General features: G+C 42.0%; 1 protein-coding gene across 2 annotated transcripts in view; it reads left to right on the top strand.

Moving 5' to 3' along the window:
• AK5 (adenylate kinase 5) overlaps positions 1–24,693 on the top strand; it is a 148,868-nt gene that overhangs the window by 104,772 nt on the left and 19,403 nt on the right. Inside the window, exons 9-12 of one of the 2 annotated variants that reach the window (XM_048859822.2) lie at positions 2,025–2,067; positions 2,944–2,988; positions 19,602–19,786; positions 21,916–22,032. In XM_048859822.2, coding sequence (XP_048715779.1) covers positions 2,025–2,067; positions 2,944–2,988; positions 19,602–19,786; positions 21,916–22,032 — 390 coding nt within the window. The remainder of the gene's footprint in view (positions 1–2,024; positions 2,068–2,943; positions 2,989–19,601; positions 19,787–21,915; positions 22,033–24,693) is intronic. The other variant, XM_048859823.2, reaches the window with a different exon arrangement.

Here is a 24,693-nt window from a genome sequence, read left to right as displayed (position 1 = left end):
GTTGACTATGTACTTACTGCTGTTTTGATCTGAGTTAAAAACACACTTTTTTTTGGCAGTGCAGACATTCCCTAAGAGTTTGATTATTTTTTTTTAAAAGAGACCTCAACTTAGCCTTCCATTTTGCACCCACAATTTTTTAGCTACAAATAATTTTTCCTGCAATTATTTGCATTCAAACCTACCAGTGCAAAATGAGAGGCTGCTTCTAAAAACCAGACCCTTAATATTTTATGCCTATCTTCTTCAGAGCCGGAAGGTTGATTATGTTATTCCCTCAAAAAAAGTCATACTAGATGAAGATGTCAGTGTGGAGCACCCTGCAATTTAAGCCCATTCCTTCTTGTCCTATCCTCAGAGGTCAAGAAGAACAATTCTTCTCCTTCCTCCATGTAACAACCTTTTATGTACTTGAAAATTGTTATGTCCCCCCTCTTCTCCAGACTAAACAACCCCAATTTTTTTTCAACCTTCCCTCATAAGTCATGTTTTCTAGACCTTTAATAATTTTTGTTGCTCTTCTCTGGACTTTCTCCAATTTGTCCGCATCTTTTCTGATTGTAAGGTGCCTATGTCAAAGACTTAAAAATACTATAAATCAAATAAGGAACAGTAGCCCCATGACACAGAATAACGTTAAATAACCAGGCAGCGCAAAATAAGTAGTTAACCACACTCCTCACTTCTCCCATACGTTCTCCTCTAACAACATTTGCTGCTTCAGCAGCACTTGCAGTTTGTCCTGAAGGTCAACAGATTCAGGCTTTTTCAGACCAAAGACAAAACCACTTCAAATCCACATTATATCTTTGAACACAAGAGCCTTTATTGTGGCCAGGAAGGTTCAAAGACAGTTTGCATAACCATCCTTGCAGGAGCTCACCTAGCTGTCCTTTTCCCCTAGGCATTTCCTTACCACTCACATCTTTATCTTTGTTGGGTTCAGGGGATACATCATCTTTTCTGACCCTGTATTCTATGGAAGAAGTTGTCACTGATGTGTGCAGGCTGTGGAAGAGAAAGCACAAAGCCATCCTTCTTTGTTCCTCCATGCCCCTCCATACAGGGGTCAGTCACAGTCACTTCACTCTCCTGGGTTACAGGAAGTGCTCTCCTATTATTGCCCCTGGTTTGTTGGAAAAATAGTTTCCTGACCAGCTCTAGTCAGGAGTTGAGAACATGCAGCCAGAGGGTTTACTACAAGTTCGCATAAAATAGATGTAACATACTCCAGAACTGAGGACTATAGCTAAGGACAACTTTTTACCTGGATGGGTCTAGTGAGTCTGCCAGAGAACCTCTGAACTCATTGTTTCTGCTACATATACAAATGGCATATTTTACAAAAACAAACACACTTGCCAAAACTTCATGTTCATCTGACCATTTTGGCAGAGGAGACTTCTCCTGAGAGCCCAAACAACTCCCAAATGGGCAAGAGAGGTCACTGCAGAGTAATGCAAGGTAGATTTCTTCTCCCTCATGATGCCATCAAAGCATGCCCAGTTCCTACTACCTCAAGAGAGAGGGTCATAGTTCAAGCCCTGAACTCCAGTTTCCTGAGAGTTAGTGCAATATATTGCGAGGGGCAATACGGTAATTTCATCTTTATAACACATACTTCACACACTATAACTCACTCTACTGTTACTTATCCCATGGTTGACCTGGAAACATGTCCACCATTTACTATGGGAAGCTATTTAGTATGCATACTAGCTGCCTCTGAAATACTTAGCCACTATATGGCTTAACACTATAATAGGCCAGTCGTTGCAGCAATTACAGCATGGGCCAATATCAATCAACGTGAGCTACCTTGGATTCCTTGTATGCATGCTCTGCAGGGAGAAATAAAGCTACATTAATAGAGTTCCTTTGTAGCCATTGTTACTGTATATTTGAGTAGGCACAAAAATTGGAAAATCATCTTTCACGTGGTTAGTTTTAATATCCACAGGTACATGAAGAACACACAAATTATGCAATAACAATTCTAAAAATGTCAATTCCTTAATTAACAGGCAGATGACCCATCAAATCTCTCTGAATATGAGAACACAGGCGGTGAGTTTCTTCTTAAGTATAGACTAATGTATTCATTATGATCCTTTCAGTTCCCCCTTTAGTATAATCAAGTACATCATAAGTATAATAAATTGCATCCAGATTTTTTTTAAATGAAAGAGGTATGCATTTCAGCTGCTGATGGAAAGAACATTTGATTGTGTGAAAGTATGTCAGAGAGTTACTTCAATTCCCATTCAAACCATTGGACCCAGACTTATTCAGAAGTCTTACTATTAAGCCAAAAACAGCTTTCAGAATTTGGCAAACAGTTATTAAAGGCTGAGTTGGCAGGATTCTAAGAGCAGCCTGAGTGTTAATGAACACCCTCAGCTAGTGATATCCCATAATTCGAAATGTGCAAGTCAGAGGTGAGTTGCTTCTAGTCTGGCTGAATTTAAGATTAAATTTCCTTTTAGTCAGAAATGTGGAGCACTGAATGCAAAAACCTAAAAGGATATGGAAATGGTTATATATGAACTTTAATCAAATTATACTTTTAGAATAAAAGCAAAAAAAAAACATGGTGGCTCATGATGCATATTATTCTTATCTCAAGAGCAGTTTGATTCTTTTTAATTATTATGATTTTGCCATATTTAGCTAAGGTGTGCATATGAAAGGGCTGTCATTGTTTCCATGTAAGATATATTTTTATCATTTCTGCAGTGACTGTTACAAAACTGGGACATAAGTGAGCTTGTGAGTAACAGTTCATTTCAGAATAAAGAACATTCTAGTAGAAAACAAAAGCTACTTTAAATCAAAAAGTTACCTTGAAAACCTTGCTAGGTGTTATATAACAGTATATAGAAAGACCAGAAGATTAAAGTCAGTAGTTGCTGCCAATAAAACAAAGATTTTATTTTTATTTAGATTTTACAGAAGATTTAAGGAAATCTAACATCATTTTTGTAGTTGGTAAGTAAGAGCCTTAATATAACTGTTCCATTTGAAGCTGTTAACAATGGGTCATACAGCTTTGATTTTTAATGTATGTAGATGAAGTACTGAATGTGGGGGGACAAACACTGACTGACGAGCTTCACTTGCTGCTCCTCAAAATCTGGCACACCAAAGAAATCCCTACTGACATACATGACTTACATAAGCTGACATCATCACCATTTTCAAAAAGGGAGACAGGGCCGACTGTGGCAACTATCGAGCATTGCCCTCCTCTCCATTGCTGGGAAAATCCTTGCCAGAATCTTACTGAATCGCCTGCTCCCTCTTGCAGAGGAAGTACTTCCAGAGTCCCACTGTGGCTTCAGACCAACATGAGGCACCATGAACATGATTTTTGCAGCCAGGCAGATCCAGGAAAAATGTCAAGAACAACACCAGGAGCTGTATATGGCCTTTATCGATCTGACCAAAGCCTTCGACTCCATCAACCGTGAGGCTCTGTGGAAAATCATGTCAAAGTTTGGCTGCCCAAGCAAATTTATCACCATTGTAAGACTCCTCCATGACCAGATGACTGTCTCCATCCTGTGCAGTGGCTCCACCTCTGAGCCCTTTGTTATCCGAACTGGCATAAAACAAGGCTGTGTACTGGCACCCACCCTTTTCTCCATTTTCTTAGTCTTGGGTTAGTGTTTTCATAGTGGCTGTCTACCACAGGGCATTGGCATCCAAGATCGGGTTGACGGCAACCTCTTCAACCTTTCTCGTCTCTCTGCCAGAACTAAAGTAATATCAGCAACAATAACTAAACTCCAGTACGCAGATGATGGTGCTGTAGCTGCACACTCAAAGGAGGATCTACAAACAGCCCTTAATTGCTTCTCTGAGGCTTACAAAAGCCTAGGGCTAACTCTGAACATTGACAAAACAAAAGTTCTCCACCAGCCAGTCCCCAGTCAATCATCAGACCCAGCAAGAAAAGAACTAGAAAATGTAGAATACTTTGCCTACCTTGGCTGCCATCTCTCACAGAGGGCAGACAATGATGTCGAGATTCAGCACAGAATTTGCTGTGCCAGTCTTGCCTTTGGCAGACTGTCTTGCCAAGTGTTCAACAATCACAACATCAGAACACATACCAGACTTTTAGTTTATAAAGCTGTGGTAATCCCAACTCTCCTCTATGGCTGTGAGACTTAGGTGACCTTTAGAAACACCTGAAAACCCTGGAACGCCAGCACCCGCACTTTCTTCAGCGTGAAGTGGGAGGATCATCATGTCAGTGTCCTCACAGAGGCCAACATCTTCAGTGTTGAGGCCCTGATTATCCAGTACCAGTTGAGGTGAAGTGGGCACTGTGTATGCATGCTTGATGTATGCTTACCAAAACAACTACTGTATACCCAACTCACCAAAGGAGAAAGGAAATGAGGAGGCCAAAAGAAACGCTTTAAAGACACCCTCAAGATAGACATCAAGAGATATGGTATCAACAGCACCCATTGGGAGACAGCAGCCCAGGATATGGATAACTAGGGCCAGCTTGGGCTGCACTGCTGCAGCTGCGCCTGGGGCCGAAGCGGGCTGTGCGTGGGGCTGGCCTGGGGTGCGCTACCCCGGCTGCTCTGGCCGCACCTGGGGCCAGCCTGGGCCACGGCACCCCAGCCACGACTGGGTCCAGGCAACCCACCTGCAGCAGGTTGGGCGCCCCTCCCCCAGCAGGTCTCTGAGAGGGTTCCCTAGGCGCCTGCGTGGCGGTAAACAGGCTGGTGCACAGCCGCACAGTTTACAGGGAACTTAGGTTGTAAGCCCAGTCTCTGAGGCTTCATGACCATGTGAAATGGGCCATCGTCCTTTTCATTCCTTCTTTTGTGAAATGATCACTGTAAATACAGGTTCCCATCCTAAACTTAATTAACTTAATGCATACCACTAATGCCATTAAAGTTCAGAGGGCTAATCCTAGCACGTAAAGTTAAGTACATGTGTAAGTCTATGCAGGATCAGGGACTAGTTTGTATTCAGTTTATTGAAATCTCTTGAAAAAAGGTATTATATCAATGTCAAGTATGTAAAATTACAGTGATCTAATTAGTGTACAGTTTTTTAACTAATTAATTACACAAAAACATTTACAAGTTTCTGAACATTTTGTACTAAGCTTTTGAAGAAAAGAATTGAGAAAGATTTTTCCTGGGTCAGGCAGGAGTGTACAGGATCACATTACAGCAGGGAGAACGAGCAACAAATTTGAGCCCCTGGGGGTAATTCCCAATTTTTTTAAAAAAGTATATATTGTTACATGAAAATGAATTATTTGTTCCTCTGGTTGCTCCACCATAGGATGTACATGCACCTGTGCACTTGTGATTGGAAATTTTAGCTAGCAGTGTCTGAGGGTCCACATCTGTGCACCATACATCTTTGTGCTCTGGTGCAAGGTTATGTAGGGAGATGTGAACCTGCTTTCACTCCGGTTCCTTCTCAGCTGCCCTTGGGTCAAGACAGATCATAACAGTGTCTGCTGCTAGCTTTGCAGTTCCTTCTTTGTGCTCTTTATGTTACTTTTCATTAGCACACTTTGTGCTTTCAGAGGTGTCTTCCTCCCTTGAACTCTTCTTTCTGCAGTCAGGGCCTTCTGCCTTTGGCTGTTCCCTTGATGGAACAGGTTATGCCAAGTACTCCAGGTTGCAAGCCTTGTCAGACATGCTACAGGTCTTTCTCCCTCAGTGACAGACATTCCAGCTGCCTCAGAGTCCCACATACCATCCAAATCCAAGGTCTGAACCGGCTTTAAAAAGCAGATCTGTCCAGACCCTTGCACCTCAGGGTAGACAGAAGCGCCTTCTCATGGAGCGCTCATTGAGATCCAATCCCACCCTGTACATCAGCCTCAGCCACTCAGGTCATTCCAATGCCTTCAGCCTCAATTAAAGATTGTGGGCAGCTCCAGAATCGAATATTCCAAGGAAGAGTCCACAGTACCTAGAGGGACTCCTAGAAGAAGGGAAGTCATCTCCATGGCCAGAACTCAGGGAGAACTTGCGTCCCAGTATGGTTACTGTTGAGGCTTGTGTCTCAAGCCCCAGTACCCATTAAGATGAAGCCCATTTCATCCCATACCAAGGGATCTCCTAGAAAATCACAGCCATTAGCACTGAAGTTGGTACTAGAAGATGAGCCCTCCGGACACAAAAAGAACTCTAAGGGACTCCTCTAAGAAGTCTATATTGACCTCAGTATCCTCCTCTTCAGGTTATAGCCATAATGACCATACCTCAGCACAATCCCCAATACCTTTGTCCTCAGCGCACTACCTACAGGGCACAAGGATTGCACCTGCGTACCATCCAAGTTATGGCGGAACACTGCCCAGGCTCCATGGTACCGATTAGGTTTCTTTCTCATGAGGACCTCTTGATCACAGAGGAACTAGACTCTCCCTCTCAGATCCCTTCCTGGTACCATCCCACCTGTCGGAATTGGAGCTTTCACATGAGCCATATATATATAGCCAGCTTCCCAAAGGTGTATCTCTTTGCAAAACCATCCAGTGGAAACTGCAGACACTTTTGCTTATGGTAGAGTCACAACTCAATGGGGAATACCCTCTTAGTCACCTGGCATTACACCCTCCTCTGTGCCTACCCTCCGACACTGGATCCTCAGGGTTCTAAACAGGAACAAGTGGTAGAAATTTTCATAGCTCCACGTTGGCCATGACAAGTCTGGCTCTCAAACCTGCTTAGTGTTTCCCTATGAATGCCACTCTGATAATGGATCTCCTGACCCAAAACTTAGGCACAACAGACCAACATTTCTGTATCTCAGAGCTTGGATCCTTAATGGTTCTTGGTCATAGAATTGGACTGTTCCCCCAAAGTTAAGACAGTACTCCTGGGAAGTAGGAAACCTGCCATTAAGAAAACCTACCTGCAGAAATGGAAGCATGTTCAGGTCTGGCGTACTCATCGATCAATTACTCCTATGGAATGTCCACTCAGGCATTGTTGACTACCTGCTGGACTTGAAATCACAAAGTTTGTTATGGAGCTCTGTTAAACTGCATCTTGTGATCATTATGGGATTTCACCCTCCTGTCCCAGATTGTTTTTGTACACTGTACCAGTCAGGTTCCCTCAAAGGTTTGTCTAATCTGTTTCCATAAATCAAGGAGCCTACCCCTCCTTGAGACCTTAACCAGGTTCTTAATGCACAAGTAAGTAACCTCTCCATTTGCATATTAATTCTTGTAAATTACAACCATGAATTCTGAAATAAAGCCATGCAAATTAAGGTTTTGCAAAGATCAAAAGACCACATTTCTGTACTACAGTTTTTTTAAGCCCCGTTTTTGTACTAAATATGAATAGACCCTGCTCATCACTAACCTGTATGTATATAAAAACCCTTGAAAAAGTGAGGTTGGACTATTACACTATTGCTATGACAGTTTTCAGAGGAACAGCCGTGTTAGTCTGTATTCGCAAAAAGAAAAGGAGGACTTGTGGCACCTTAGAGACTAACCAATTTATTTGAGCATGAGCTTTCGTGAGCTACAGCTCACTTCATCGGATGCATGCTGTGGAAACTGCAGCAGTTTCCACGGTAAACATCTGATGAAGTGAGCTGTAGCTCACGAAAGCTCATGCTCAAATAAATTGGTTAGTCTCTAAGGTGCCACAAGTATTCCTTTACTATTGCTATGGTAACCCAGAACTTTCATACAGGGAAAATGCACAATGTTTTGCTTCATACTTTTTAAAAAACTGCAATCCTATGTCATATAGTTACAGCAACACTTTTTCTCTCTCTCTTATTTCATTGAGAACTCATACGTGGGTTTGTACAAAACAAGGAACTGTGAAGTGATCTGTAACAAATGTAAGAAATTGTATCTGTTTGTGAGCTGTCCACACTCAGACAATGTTTCTCTCACATATATTCTTCAGTTGGTTGTTTTATGAATAATTCTTGACCAATCTCTCTTATTTGCAAGTAGTTTATTTAAAATATTCAACATATGAAATTATAGCTGTTTTTCCAGGAAACACACAGGCATATGATATGTTTCTTTTACCTTATTCCATCAGCCTACCTCTTAGAATCAGGTATGATACTTGGCTAGACAAATTCAAAACTTCCTTTCCATTAAGCTAAAAAATTAAAGGAAAACACAAGTAAGCAGAATGGTTCTTGGGCATAGAACATAAAACATTCTAACGTGATGAGGTTAAGTATCTAGATGACAGGCTGAAAAAGAGAAGCATAACTGACAGAAAAGTACAGATCAGTAAATTTAGTTTATCACAGATCCTAGAGACTAAGGCTAGGGATTGCAAAACATCTGGGAAAAACACATTAATTTGAAAAAAAGGCACTAACCAGCATGATTTCATAAGGCATAGCTTTTGTCTGACATATCCTGTGCCATTTTTTAAAGAGAAGGCAGAAAGAAAGATGTAATGAAACAGGGAAGTAATCTACTTAAATTGGCCCAATCCTGCTGATCACCAAATTGTGGGAATAGCCCACTAAGAAGTTTCTGGCTTAGATCGAGCAGGCAGGTGAAGGACATGTTTTTCCGAATTAATCTGTATATTACCACTGTTTGCTATTCTGTTGGCCAAATCACAAGACATGATCCTCTTTTTTTTTTTTTAAAGTATATTTTTCAGTAAATTGCTTTTCAGAGAATCACGGACCAGGCAGGCATCATTCAAATTTCCCCAAGCAATCACCATTATGCACCTCATTTCTTATGTTTGGCACCCTATGCTGCTTTGTGCCAGTGTAACAGAAGTGAAGAGTTGTGCATACCCTTGACAGCATTGTTTTATGGGATTTGTAAGTGGTCTTCTTGTGGAGCCACCATGTTGTCACAGAAGAAGATTCCAATATATAGGTCCTATTTGTTTTCCTCGGAGTATTGATATTTAAACTGCTTGGCTGCCTGTAGCAGTACTTCTTTCATGGGCACAGTGGATGTTTCTCAAAGACACTATCTGGTCTCTGCAGATAATGAAACTCTGGCTGCTGTTATTAATTTCCTTGGAGTAACGCACAGAGGGCTCAGTTCTACACTCAAAAGAGTAGTCCCACTGAGGTTAATATCACGACTTACACAAGGAAGAGTCGCTATGTGAGCGTTTGCAAGATCACAGCCTAGCAGCCCAATCCAATCCCAGCTGAAGACAATGACAGTCTTTATAATGACTTCACAGGGAGTTCAACTGAGCCCTTAAAAGTATTGTAAAGGAACTAGAAGCTGTAACAACAAATGCGAAAATTCTGCTCTTTTCACTGAGAAGGACAGAAGGACTCCTACTACCACAATTACCTTCAGTGAAGAAATCTAGACTTGCCATCCTACTATATTCCTGTCTTATAAGAAGGACTTTTAAAAAAATAGTGTTTTAATCGTTTACATAATAATTGAAATAAATATGCACATCTGCTGTAGCTGACAAGTTGAGACTGTTTATGAGATTAAAAAAATCACTAAGAAATCTAATTTCTCTCAAACGTCTCTAGTAAGGGAACGAAAACATGGACTGATTAGCAAAGATTTACATGAGGGTTAGAGTAGGAATTAATTGGAAATGCAGTCAAGTCAAATTAATTAGGCAACGACATCAATATTTTATCCAGACAACCAAAGCAAAGATATAGAATCAGAAGGGAAAAATGAGAGACATAACAACAGGGTAATAGACTACAACAAGATTAATTCATTGCATTTAAAAACACAAGCTGAAGAGACAATCATGAAATTAGATATAACTCAATAAATTAGCAAAACGTGGGTTTTTTTGGATGCTAGTATTTTACATTTTTGTATTTATTGCCAATGACTGAAATTGACTATATCTCAGCTGCACATAGTAGTGAGCACCCTCACTGTCTTTGAACAGTGAAAATCTAGTGGACAGCTTTTAACCAGTTTCACTCACTTGATAGCCTAACACCACATCTAAGAAAACCAGCACTTATATTGGCTTCATGGGCGCACGCACGAGACATCCTCACCTTCTGCCAGAATTTGATACAATCCAGTAGGTGACTGAAACAATCCTCACTCTAATCAATGAAAATATTTCCATTGACTTCATTAGCATCTGGATCAGATACTACTAGGCACTCAGCTGTATCTAAAGATTAATTAGTTCCCTTGCTAGCAGAGTTTTAAAAGTGTGTTTGTGGGCAAACTGGATCTAAAATGAGATTAAAGATGCATATTCTGTTTTGTAGGCATTTCCCCCATATATGGCATAGCCCTTCCCTGTGACAGTTGCTTAATAGTTTATATTAAATAACTATTTGAGGACTAGTGCGTGGCAGGGTTGGCCATTTAAATGATGCTATCAAATTGACCGCTTTGTAACAATCAGTGCCTACAATGAGTCCAGGGCTGAAGACAGTTTAACTACAAGAATAAACAGAATCAGATTGTTTTCAGATATGGCTCCAAAAGCTTTCTGAATGATACTGGAAATAGTTGGTCCCACTTATACTGAAGGCATTCTTAGCATGGTTCAGTTGCACCTATTGGCTTTGGCTGTTCTGGCAACATTTACCAAGGAAAAATAATATAGTAAAGTGTTGAAAATGCTAAATAGTAAGATTTTATTCATACCAGATATTTCAGGATTTTAATTCCTCAGTTTCTGACAGATCAGCTCAACAGAGCTAAGTAGTCCTCACAGGTGTGTTTCTTCAGCTAGGCTGTTTTCATGGTGTCTCACGCACACACTTTTTTCTACTACATGTACCTTCAATGCACTGTGTCCAAACAATAGCAGAACATAGCACAGGTGTACCGCAGGAGGAACCTGTCATACATCTACTCTCCTCAACCCAGCTTACCTTCAGTGCTTTCCCTCTACTTCATGTTCCTCCAAATGATATGTCCTCCCAGTTACTGAGACAATTGTCTCATTGGCCCAGGAGTTACGACCAACTGTCAGTAATCCCCACTACCAACAGGTTGATTAGCTCCAATTCAGCCGGTAGCCATCTTGGTGTTGCAGCAACTTCAGTGACCAGGATGCTACAGCTAGCACTCAGTCCAGTTAGCCTAAAACCGTTCCAACTGCCAGAGCGAGAAGATGGTGACTGTTGCTTTCTGCAGTACTTCATGGGAGCTACTCCCCTACAATCATCCAGATTAAGCACTTGATATCCCTATAGCTTTTCCAAAAAGCACATGAAGATTACTTTCTGTTTTCAACCAATATGATCTTTAATACATAGTATTTCAGGAAGTGGCTTAAAAGTTATGGAATGTAACAACATATGGAGACTTTTTTAAAATTTGCATTTTGGTTTCTGAGCCTTTAGGATACACTCAGGTCACATTTTCAAGCTTTTCTCCACAATGGAAGGGCTAGGAAAATAGATGAAAGCCAAGATTCTCACGCTCACTTGACTCCAAGAGCTGGAACTTTAAATAAAACATCACATATCATGAAACTCTCAATAAAGTCACAAGAGTTGGCAACACTGAAGTGTCCTTAAGACATTTTACCTACTGATGCATTACTTTCTGTCTAAGAGGCTCTGGGATACTACGTTACAGGAGTCTGACTCCGTTTACAGACTCACTGTTTGTATCACACGCCTGACAGAGCACAGAATGTTTGTTCCCAAGATTTTTTACAGAGAGATGCAATAGGCTTTATTTCAATGTGTGTGTGTGCGCGCACACGCACATGGGCTGTCAAGCAATTAAAAAAATTAATTGCGATTAAACGTGCTGTTAAATAATAATAGAATACCATTTATTTAAATATTTTTGGGTGTTTTCTACATTTTCAAATATATTGATTTCAATTACAACAGAATACAAAGTGTACAGTGCTCACTTTATATTTATTTTTCATTACAAATATTTGCAATGTAAAAAACAAAAGAAATAGCATTTTTCAATTCACCTAATACAAGTACTGTAGTGCAATCTCTTTATCATGAAGGTTGAACTTACAAATGTAGAATTATGTACAAAAAAAAAGTGCATTCAAAAATAAAACAATGTAAAACTTTAGAGCCTTCAAGTCCACTCAGTCCTACTTCAGCCAGTCGCTCAGACAAACACGTTTGGTTATAATTTGCAAGAGATAATGTAGCCCGCTTCTTGTTCACAATGTCACCTGAAAGTGAAAACAGGTGTTCACATGGCACTGTTGTAGCCAGCATCTCAAGATATTTATGTACCAGATGTGCTAAAGATTCAGATGTCCCTTCATGCTTCAACCACCATTCCAGGGGACATGCGTCCATGCTGATGATGGGTTCTGCTCGATAACGATCCAAAGCAGAGCAAAGCGACACTTGTTCATTTTTATTATCTGAGTCAGATGCCACCAGCAGACGGTTGATTTCTTTTTTTGGTGGTTCAGGTTCTGTAGTTTCTGCATCTGAGTGTTGCTCTTTTAAGACTTCTGAAAGCATGCTCCACACCTCATCCCTCTCAGATTTTGGACGGCACTTCAGATTCTTAAACTGTGGGTCAAATGCTGTAGCTATTTTTAGGAATCTCACGTTGGTACCTTCTTTGCATTTTGTCAAATCTGCTGTAAAAGTGTTCTTAAAATAAACATGTGCTGGGACAACATCCGAGACTGCTATAACATGAAACATATGGCAGAATGTGGGTAAAACAGAACAGGAGACATACAATTCTCCCCCAAGGAGTTCAGTCACAAATTTAATTAACGCATTATTTTTTTAACGAGCATCATCAGCGTGGAAGCATGTCCTCTGGAATGGTGGCCAAAGCATGAAGGGGCATATGAATGTTTAGCATATCTGGCACGTAAATATCTTGCAATGTTGGCTACAAAAGTGCCATGAGAACGTCTGTTCTCATTTTCATGTGACATTGTAAATAAGAAGAGGGCAGCATTATCTCCCGTAAATGTAAACAAACTTGTTTCTCTTAGCGATTGGCTGAACAAGAAGTGGGACCAAGTGGACTTGTAGGCTCTAAAGTTTTACATAACTGCACTCAAAACCAGAACAATGTAACAAAAAAATCTACATTTGTAAGTTATACTTTTACGATAAAGTGATTGCACTACAGTACTTGTATGAGGTGAATAGAAAAATACTATTTCTTCTGTTTACCATTTTTACAGTGCAAATATTTGTAATCAAAATCAATATAAAGTGAGCACTGTGCACTTTATATTCTGTGTTGTAATAGAAATCAATATATTTGAAAATGTAGAAAAACATCCAAAAATATTTTATAAATTTCAGTTGGTATTCTGTTGTTTAACAGTGTGATTAATCGCAATTAATTTTTTAAATCACAATTAATTTTTGAGTTAATCACTTGAGTTAGCATTTATATTATAAAAAATTAAAAGCTTGAATACACAAAAGGTTAGCATATTGGAAGATGCAACACAGACACACTGATGCCTCAAAGTGCTTTGATAGCCAGATGATTCCTTTCTAATCACTGACATGGCTTAAGGTTTTATTAGCAAAATCAGTCCTGAGCTGCACCATCCATTAAGAATATCCATTTTCTATTTTGGTAAGTGTGAATCTGCTCTCTCACTAAAGGAGATTCACATTTCCAACACAGATGGGTAAAGGATAAATAGAACATCAGCTAGCTAGAAGAGCCGGAGAAAGTGTTCCTGTTTGTAATTAACAATGTCTTAAAGAAATCTAAGTGTCTCTTGCCTAATGATGATTTCCCCTGTATTATCTTTATTGATTGCATACACATAGCTCTAAGGATGGTCTTGTAGTTTGATTTAGACACTGGACTGAGACTTGGAAGGATAGGCCTTCTGTTCTATGTTCTGCCACAGCCTTGCAATGCGATCTTGGATAGCTCACTTAATCCCTCTGTGCCTTGGGTTCCATATCCATGAAGTGAAGTAGTAATATTAGCCTGCTTCAAAAGTGTGTTGCAAGGGTAAATAAATTAATGTATGAGGTGATCAGATAATACAGTGGAAGGGGCCATAGCAATAGACACTCGTTTCTTTCTAAAAGTGTTAAATTACAAGAGAAGCTTAGAAGAATCTTATTCTTATCCACAACCTTTGTTCAATTTAACAGCTGGTATAAAACAGCTTTAAAAGAAGAGTGATAAGTCTTAAATGACATATCGCTCCAATCAATGGCAAAAAGTGTTTTAACAACTTCATAAGCACTCTCTCTGCTATATTTGTTGGAAGGAAGAAGTATGCTCCTGAACCAATATCATTTAAACAAAACACAAAAATAGTAATATTGTCTCTTTCTGCCCTTTTTTTTTTTTGTGTGTGTGTGTACAAGCTAAAAGCAATAAATTCCGAACAGAAAAATACAAACCATACAAGACAGCATTTTTTATTCCTTCTGGTCTATATCACCCACTCACCCTTAAGCATTAACAGTCCCTCTTTCTGGTGCTGAGCCCAACGGGGGTCAGCTGTGCCCAGGAGGGTCAGCTGTGTCTAATTAGCTCACAGCTGAGAGAACCGCCCTCAGTGGATCTTGATTCATTGCTGGCAACTAACCCACCAAAGTCCAGCCCTTAGGCCAACTTGGCAGTATCCTTCCTTTGCTCTTGTCCATGGCTTATTAACTCTGATTTTACAAGTAAGACTCATCTAACAGCATGTATATTCATACTGGCACAGATCATGAACTACACATAATTCTCTCATCTAGTCTTTACGCCACAGGTAGGACTGTGATAATAAGCCTTCTGGACCAGCAGCCAAAAGTGTGGGTGTTCCTAAGAAGAATATTAGAAGTGAACTCTCCCTACTCTTTGCATTGGTTGGTTTAGATTTGTAAACTCTTATTGTTGGACCTTGCATTGATTGTTATACAATATGGAGGGATGTTCATCTGCAACCCCCAAAACTCCTTAGCTAGAGAGACCAACGTTTAGCAAATCAGGCAATGGGGACAGAGCATTCTGAACAGTGAGATGAAGAAAATGGAACTCCACCATGTGGCCCCACCTGCTCCTGGGCATGGTAGGAGGAAGTAGTTTCTGCACCTCCAAGACTACAGGGGCTACGACTGGCCCTTGAGTTGAATGGTGGAAGCTTCCTTTCACCTTCTCCCTGTGCACCTGTACAAAGGCAAGACACAGGCTAGCCCTAAACCTGAATATTTACTCCAATTTGTTTTAATTACTGTGTTACTTTCTTACAATGGGACAGTTTCTAATATAAAGAGCTACAACCTACCATCCTGCAGTCTTTGCACCTTCACTCGTGACTTGCATCCCTTCATTGTGAGTCCAATTCTGTAAGGTGCTTAGTGGCCTCATTCCCATTAAAAAAATGAGCTTCAGGCTTAAAAAAATAAAAAGCCTGCCCTCACAGCATACAAGCTCAAGGCTGTTAGCATTCTGGGACCTTTCCTGGCACAACTTACATTGTTTAGGGAACTGTGCAATTATTGGCAGGGAAGAAAACAAGAGGTAGAGGACAAAGAACTTCAAACATGGGAACAGTGTTATTGTACTTTCAATCACTGGGCTTCTTAGCTTCCCATCATGTTATTTGCATTCATATTTCTTGTACAGTTTTATCTTCAAAATGGTTGTATAATTAATTAATTATGGTAGCACTTAGGGAATGTCTACACTGCAATTAGACATTCGCAGCTGGCCAATGGCAGTTGACTTATGAGGGCTCTCGGGCTGTTTAATTGTGGTGTAGCCATTTGGGTTTGGGCTGCAGCCTGAGCTCTGGGCTCCTCCCACCTCGCAGGGTTTTAAAGCCCAGGCTCCAGCCCCAGCCCGAAAGTCTACACAGCAATTAAACAGTCCCTTTGCCTGAGCCCTGTGAGCCCAAGTCAGCTGGCACAGGCCAGGGCAGGCTTTTAATCACAGTGTAGACATACTTCTAGAGTCCCCAGTCAAGATTGGTGCCTCCTTGTGCTAGGCACTGCATATAGTAAGAGATGGTCCATGACCCCAACTGCCTACAATCTAAATAGACAAGACACAAAAGGTGGGAGAGAAACCAGTAAGGAAACTTGCCCACGGTCACATAGCAGGTTAGTTACAGAGGCGGAATTAGAACTTAGGCTCCTAGCCCAATACCTTATCCACCAAACCACTCTTTCTCATAAAAAGTATAAATAACTGGAAAACTCAGGGTCCTCTGTGACTCATATTTTCTCTGTGAGATGGTACTCAATATTTTTAAAAATATTAATTTACTTTTTTGTAGAAGAATGACCCAAAAAAATAAAATGCAATATTTTTTCTTTAAGGCAACCACAGTCTTGGATTCCTGCCGGTGGCTGTTTTATATATCAGTATTGTAAATGCACAAAAGCAATTATATTTATCGTAACATATTTAGGTTTAAATAAAACAGTCAACAGTAAAATATGCCAAGTCAGTTCTATCCTGTAATTTATAACTAATTGTAGAAAGAAGCAGGGATAGTTCATACTTATCCTCTCGGGTCTGATCATGCAGTCCTTAGCTTAGTGGCAGTTTTGCCTCCAGAAAGAACTGCAGAACTAGATCTGCAATTGTCAAAGTTTACACATACCTGTTTTTCTCTTTTTAAATTGCCAGTTGTCTATTAATGAAATGTAACACTCAGATGATCATCTATCAAGAATGTGTATAAACAGAGTTTGCTTAGGGTTTAGCTCTTTATGTTCATGACATACTTAAAATCAGAGAGGATGAGATTAAATCAGAAAGGATGAGATTAAAACTGCCAGTTACTAATGATCATTCTGCTGCTGGTTAATACTCATCCATCTTCCAAAACCATGTAGGTGGAGCAAAAAATGACAGCATTCAAAAACTGATAGTATTCACAAAGAATTTTATGCCTTTATTACAAAAACAAGGACACATGTTCCTACTTCAAAACATGGCATAGCAACTGGGCCATTGTGAAGACTGTTAACTCATTATTTCAGGGTCTTTGCTCTGTTCTGTTTGAAAAACAATGTGAAGGAAACTGCAGTGGAAGCTCCGTACCTAAAGGTTTCTAGCTGCAAGTATCTAGCTGTAGTTTAATGTGTAGTTTTATAAATCTAGTATTTTTATTTGGCAGGTGTCAAGCACTGTGGAGAGTGCACTTCCTTCTGTTTTAGAATGCTACGTTGATGTAACAAGATATTGGAAAAGACATATTTTGCAACAGTGTTTTTACTGCACAAAATAATAACCACTGTTGGTTTACAGTTAAGATTACTTAAGTGCCAATCTCATCAGTGCACTACCTGAAAAGCAAGGGAAAGTTTCATTAGGGGAACCTTCTTTCACATACCTTCCCACCAAAACATCTCTTAGCCAATCACACTAACAAACTCCAGGCTTCCAGCACTTCTAGCTCCCTTCAGCTTCCCTCACAGACAGAAACACAGCATACAGGTCAAATTCCTGAAATTCACACTCTAATTCAAAACCTGAGTGCCTGCCGCAACAACATTACTGTGACCGTAGGGATGTACATGTGTGCTGGTTTGAAGTATGACATGCTATATGTGCCTGGAGAATGTATGAGGCTGGTGTCAAGGTTTTGTGGTAGAGTGAGTTTCAGGAATTTGGTATATGCTTACAATCTAAAAAGGCAAAAACAGAGGAAGGATGGAGAGAGAGGATGTAATGAACAAGCAGAGTGATCAAGATGATGGCAGTCACATGGCACATTAATGCCAGGGCTGGTCTTTTTCATATTTGTTTATATAACTGTTTTATTTCTATTTTTAAAACTTTGGGGGCACTCTGGGTTGAGGAAAGGATTGTTGGTGTAAGAGAGGAGTTGGTAAAAGGAGAGGAAAACTGAGGGGGGAGCCGTGTAAAAATGGGAGGAGGAAAGAATGAGCTGGAGAGTGCACAATGAGCTGGGGGGGGTGGAGGAGAGAAGAGGAGGAAGTAGGGCAGCTGAAGGGCTGCAGAGCTCTGAGAGGGGGAAATGAACAGACAAGGGTGATACAAATATGAGGGGGGAAACTAAGTGAATATGAAATCAGGAGGCCATGAGGCTCCTCCCCACGTGCAGTGAGGAGGTGAGGTGACTGTGCCTAATGTGCTGGGCAGGACTCTGTAGGGCTAGCTGGCTCATATTTACCACTGACCCCCTCATCTGTAGCTGCTACTAGATACCTAGGCCTGGATCCACAAAGGAACTGAGTTGCCTTAATCCCAGTTCTAGATGACTAAATCCCACGTTTAGGCACTACTCTAATCCCCGCTCAGCAGCTGCCTCACAGATGCCGACTTTCTAAAGTGCCGGAGGGTGCTCGCCCCCTGGCTGTGCCCCAGGCCCTGCCCCCAATCCACCCCATCCCCAAGGCCCCATTCCGCCTCTTCCCGCCCCTCCCCCGAGCATGCTGTGTTGTTGCTCCTCCCCCCCAGCCTCCTGCTTGCATGCCGTGAAACAGCTGATTATGGCAGGCAGGAGGGAGGGAGAGGTGCTGATCTGCGGGGCTCGCGGGCGGGAGTGGGGCGAGCTGATGGGGAGGGTGCTGGTGGGTGCTCAGAACCCATCATTTTTTCCCCGTGGGTGCTCCAGCCCCAGGGCACCCATAGAGCCAGCACCTATGAGCTGCTTAACCCTGTACATGCCTAGACTCACTCAGCACCTAAGTTTTTGCAGTAAAAATTTCCTAGATGCTTACATTTCTGCCTCTGGGCAGGCACACTGCCATCTCACTCTAGTTATCTGGACACCTGTCCTTCTAAAGGGAAGACAATGAGATTATCCAGAAGACTCACCCTTTCCCCAAAAACATTCCCAGTGAAGATGCAGCGCCTGATGCTGTCGTTGTATGTGAACAGTGTTCATTGTGATGCTGCAATAAAAGGCACTGCATTTATACAAGAAAAATGCATTCTTTTGTCAATGTTACATTATGGTCTAATTTCTGTTCTCAGTTACACCACTGTAACGCCACTGAACAATATCTGTTTGGGGCAGCATTTTCTTACAACTCAATGAGAAGGCCTGGAACATGGATACTTTTGTGCCTGAAGGGGACTGATGGCTAAATTCATGAGTGCGTCAGCCCATATTCATCCACTAAAGCAATCAAGAAAGAAAAATGGATGAATCTTGGACTCAGTCACATAGTGGAGTAGTATGCATAGTATCTGGATACTAAAGACTTAACAGTGTTGATTGCCAACCTCAAACGTTCAAAAATTCGGAGTCAGACACCCAAATCATGAGGTTTACGTCTAACAATTATACTGTGGTTTTGGGCTGTCTTTTGATTTTTGAACTCTCCCTTACCCCCAAGTGCAACAGTGACAGTGTTACCAGCTCTCCCAAATGTACAGAGAAAGGTGACTTTTTTGGTGCCTCCTGCAGATGCTCTCACCCTGGAAGACCCAGCTGAGGTCCAGTTACATAGACTTGTATAAAATGCTGCCTGTTAATGGTGCTGCCGAGCCTCCAGCTTCTCCCCAAACCCAAATATTCTAATTGAGCAATTCTGCCACCCCAGACCCATATCTGCCCATCCCACAGGCTGGCCATTCAATTCATTCTGCCCCCTTCCTAGCTTCATATAGGCCCCTGGCCCTCCTCCCATTATTATGTTATTTTCATTACATTTTCCCAACTGCAGTGATTAATAAAAAGGCCAATTGCTCAGCTCCCTGCAATTTCTTTTTCTAACTCTAGATTTTTTTCCCACTCGTGAAGGTGGTCCCGGCTCTGGCAAAGGAATCCAGTGTGAACAATTAGCACAGAAATACGGATTTACACATCTGTCCGCTGGTGACCTCCTCCGATGTGAATTAACATCATCATCAGAGAGGAGCAAACTGATCAAAGACATCATGGAATGTGGCGAACTGGTGCCTGGAGTAAGCTGCAGTTTCATTTGAAAAATAAAGGGGGAACCGGGTGTCCCTTAAAAAGTGTGGAAATAGGAAAGCTGCACTGGTATGTATTCCCATCTGAGGGGAAGTAAGCCTAGAGCTTGGTAGAGAGGATCCCTAGTTCCCAGATATATGGCATTTCTCTTTCTTTTATATACCGGGGACATAGTTATCCCTTCTCACACCATACCCATAAATTCCCTATGGTAGATTAATTATTAAACACAGTGGGCCAGATTGCATGCTACACCTTGCAAGAGATGCAACACAGAAGTAGCAGCAAAGGGAACTTTATGCCACTTTTACAGCTTCCAAATTCTGGGCTAGTCCCAGATCTGGCATGGCCTTCAGTGTAAATTGGAGCATCCCTAGCAACTATTTTAATTTACATTAACTGCAATGGCTCCCTAAGGAACTGGCTGGCAGCCCAGAATAGCTGAGTGCCAACTGATGGGGAACGTGAAGAGTGTAGGGGCTGTTATTCCAGGCTGTGGCCAGGAAATCCCTCTGAACTGCAATAATTCCCAGATGTGGGGCAGAGGGGCGGGAGAGGTTCCCCCCACTTTACAGCATATGAGCAGCATAAAGGGCCAGGCTGCAGGCCAGAATCAGGGACACTATGATGTGCAGCAAGTGCAGTTAGATCAAGAGATGTGTGTTTTAATATAAGGCATCAAGAAATGCCGCCCATAGGAAATTAAAAGGAGTACTGGGTCTAGCTTAGTGTTGTTATCTTCCCCAGTTTGTCTGATGGGACAAACTCTCTTGTCATTTACAGCAAGATACCATGACATTGCATTGACACAATGTGATGCTGTGTCAAAATACAATCAGATTGTGAAGTATCATTATAATGTCATGAAGTTTCATGGTCCCCACAGTTCAGGGCAACTGCACCTGTATATCCCCTCAGTGACTGAGCAAGGGAATACCTAGGCTTCCAGCCCCTCAGTTGTTGCCTTTCTGGATGGGGACCCATGTCTCTTTCCCTTCTGACTGGGGTATTTCCAGACTGCACAGCTTCCTGCCTTCATTGTGTTATTTCCAGCACAGACAGGTTGCCCAACGACACCTGCTTGCTTTCTCATCAGAGATGGTTAGGTGTAATTGCTACAGTTATAAGTTACCACACAGCACTTCCTATGCAAGCCTGCTTTATTCTTAAGGTAAAAACACTACAGAGAAAACATATTAAAAACAATAAAAGAACACACACACACACATGCTAATAAGCTTACCAGAATTAACTTTAACCCTAACATGGATTCTGACACGAGCAGTTCTTCAGCTCCTCACCTAAGGGGATTCTTTGTGGTTACCAGTTCTTCACAGCTTCAGCTCAGAACAAGCACCCAGTTTTATGGGACCTCAGTAGGTCCAGTCCTTTCAACCCTATGCTAATAACTGCGGCCCGCATGGACCGGGGTCCTGTCCATTTGAAGGATCAGGAGAAAGGCCATCAGCCAGTTTAAAACCACGCTGTTTATCCAAAAACCATTTCTTTGCTTGTTGGTTCCTGAAGAATCTGATTTGAACTAGTATATACAGACCTTGGGGGGAGGGGTGTCAAAGGGCTGATAATGGTGGAATTATATTAGCATCCCCCCTCCCAACTAAAGAAGGTGCATAGGGTGCCATAGTAACACACACACACAACTGTATTTTAATACAATGTACTCCAAATGTATTAATTCAGTACAGTTTAACTTACTGCAGTAAAGTTTATCTTAATTCCATAAGGTTTGTTCAGGCTATTACAGGATAGTGTCTGTCTGTCACAGCCCCCAAATTGATTTTGAGACTCAGATATGTCCCACAAAAACAGCGCATCACAACAGGAAAGATCCTGTAAAATTCAGAACAGGATTTGTTCTGACCCTGGTTCTGGGTTTGTGTAACATATCTGTTCCTGAGGGAAAGCAATTTCTCCCCATGGCAAACTATCCTCTCCCTGGGCAGCTAGGGGAAAAAAAGCCAGCTTTCAAGGGACCTGCTCGAAGCAAAGCAGAGTTATAGTACTTCCTGAAGACATAGGATTAAAGTCCATGGGTAAAAACTGAACCCTTTAAAGCAATATTTATTAGTAACCAAAGAATTCTTTTTCTTCAATACAGGATATTGTTTTGGCACTACTGAAGGAAGCCATGATTGCCAGTTTAGGAGACACAAAGGGATTTCTGATTGATGGGTATCCACGGGATGTGAAACAAGGAGAAGAATTTGAATGCAAGGTGAACATCTAGTTATTTACCATCATTGCTGATATTAAAATTCAACTTGCATCTGACTCACAAATCAGCTACTCGGGTCCCTAGTTTTGACAGATATGACTCTTTATAAGCCACTGTTCCAGTTTGTTGGCTAAGAGAGTAGAGCGTTGTTATTGACCACTGGGGATCTGGAATGCCAGCAATACAGTGAATCCAACTTGCTCCCCCAATTGTATGGTGTCTGCAGTGCCAGAAGAAATAAAAATTGATTTTAGCCATTTAAGTTACATTAAATATAGACACGAGCAATTCTGTTTAGTAAGACACTGCCATTCTGAGAGTCACTTTTCTCCCTATAGCTATACCTTCAGTTTGCTTGTGCTGCTACTGCATCTCTCATTGAAAGGCAGTGTGGCGTAATAGAATTTCAAGCACTATGAGATGCATGTATCATCATTATTAAGCGCTTTCTTTAGGTTGAGTCAGAGCTCTCAGTGCCTGCAACCATTGTGACTGAGCAAAGCACAGGCCAAATTATTGTGGTAGGCAACATGTTGAAATATTCATAAAAGAGCATTTTGCAAGTTTTTGTGTGGTAGTTTACAAAGATTAAGGAAGCTATTGATTTTTTCACTATGCACAAAGACTCACAGAGAAGTCTCAGTTATTGATTTCTCAGCCTGCAGAAAATATTCCATTCTCTCTAAATAAGTGCCTGCACTGAATTTGCACAAGCTCACTACCACTATGAAAAAGCAGAACTGGAGTGGCTGATTAGTTTATATCCTGGAGGAAAATAATAATTACGTATTCCATTATATTACACCTTCACTCTACACCATTGTCTTGTAACTGATTTAAAATGTTGTAAAGACTTATTGAGTCATCGAGTTCGTCCCATGAACCTTTAGTTACTTTATATAGATTCTGTTCATTACGAAAGAATCACAAAAGCCATAGGAGGTGGGAGAAATGGCTTCAGCACCCAGTCAAGGTAATTAGCAATAAAGCTGGGCAGGTCACAGATTCATTTTTGGTCCATTAGTGCCTCCCTGTGCACAAAATTAAGTAATTCTCCCATGTCTCTTTCCAATAGCATGTGCCAATTTAACAAAGAGACTCCCACAGAAATGTTCCCTCTCTGCCTCTGATAAGCTCCACATGCATTTGCATGTCTTTGCAGAGTTGGGAGGGCGGGGGGCAGGACTGGAGAAACTGTATCCAAGGGGAAAGGGGCAAAGGGCAGCACCACTGGACAAATAAACTTATAGTGATTGCACTTATTGGAAGTGACTATACCTGAAATAGGATCTGATTTCTTACTCAAATGAGTAGTTCTTTCTGATGCAAATAAAGTATTGAGTAGTATAAGTAAGCAAAGGTTTTCAGGTTCAACTGAGCAAAGGTTTTCAGGCTCAGGCTCCTACTCAGTATATTGATAGTTCATGTGTGTTTGATCTGTGTAACTTGAAATGGTGAACTTCCAGCTGAGACAAATTTAGCACAGCTCCTACAGGCTTGCCCAAAGGGGAGTACCTGGTCGTGTTGAGCTGCCAACAGATCACCAAGGTCCCACTTCAAACCTCAGCCCTCTTAATGTGCAGAATGCACAGCCAGAGTCCAGTTACCTGATGAGGTGCCTGCAGTGGCCTAACTGAGTGAGTTCCACTCTCATATCTGGCCACCATTTAACTCACCCCTCACTAGGGTGACTGCCATTTCAAAATGCAAAAACAGGACAGATGCAGGAGCCCCACCCTCCCTCCATGACCCTGCCCCCCTGCTCCTCTTCTTCATTGGGAGGCCTCGCCCCCCAGCCAAGCCTGAGCCAGGCAGTGGTAATTGCTGCCCAGGGAGCCCAGGCCGCTGTGGGGAGACTCGGACCTTCCACCTGCCCTGGGTGGGGTGCCAGGTTGTCCAAGAACAGCCCCGAGCCTGTGACCCTGCCTCCCCTGTCTGTGCCACCCAGGGAAGGTGGAGGGTCCAGGGCTCCCCACAGTGGCCCAGGCTCCCTGGGTGGCTTTTACTACTGCCCGGCTTCTGGCCTGGACAGAGGTGGGGCCTCAGGTGGGAAGAGGAGGAGCATGGGGTGGGGCCTCATGGCAAGAGGGGGGCTAAGGCCCACCTCAGTCCACCCACCAGGAAGAGACTGGTGCCACCTTAGGCAGGCGTGGAGTGGCACCACAGGGAATCCAGGACAAATTCTGATCCGGGGCATTTGGACTGGGACTTGAAATGTACATTTCAGGACTCTCCTGCCCAGTTAGGGATTGGTGGTCACCCTACCCCTCACTGGCAGTTTTGGAGAGCTAACACCCAGATGGTGACATTAGAGGAAAATAAGGGAAGGGCACATCCTCAGAGGCCACCTGCTGCATAGCACTGCTACAGGAGGGACATCTGAAGGATCCATATGAGTGGTGAGAGATACGACAGCTAGAGACAGAAGATCAGATTCTGTACTGGGTCTCCAAGAGACACAACTCAGGGCAAGGGGAAACAAAGGTAGCTTTTGGGCTGCTGCAGGGGCTGAAATGGCCCTCAGTGTAACTTAGACAGGCCTGGAGGCTCCTAACCTGCTGCCCACTCTTTGTGCCTATTACTTGAGGTGCAAGCCACAACGGCCTGAACAGTATGTGTCATGGCCCAACTCAGTGCCTGCTCTTGGGGAGTTTTCCCTCA

Source organism: Caretta caretta, chromosome 8 (assembly GCF_965140235.1).
Source record: "Caretta caretta isolate rCarCar2 chromosome 8, rCarCar1.hap1, whole genome shotgun sequence".
NCBI classification, from domain to species: domain Eukaryota; kingdom Metazoa; phylum Chordata; order Testudines; family Cheloniidae; genus Caretta; species Caretta caretta.
Note: the sequence above shows the minus strand (reverse complement) of the source record. Positions and strands in the feature narration are given on the sequence as shown.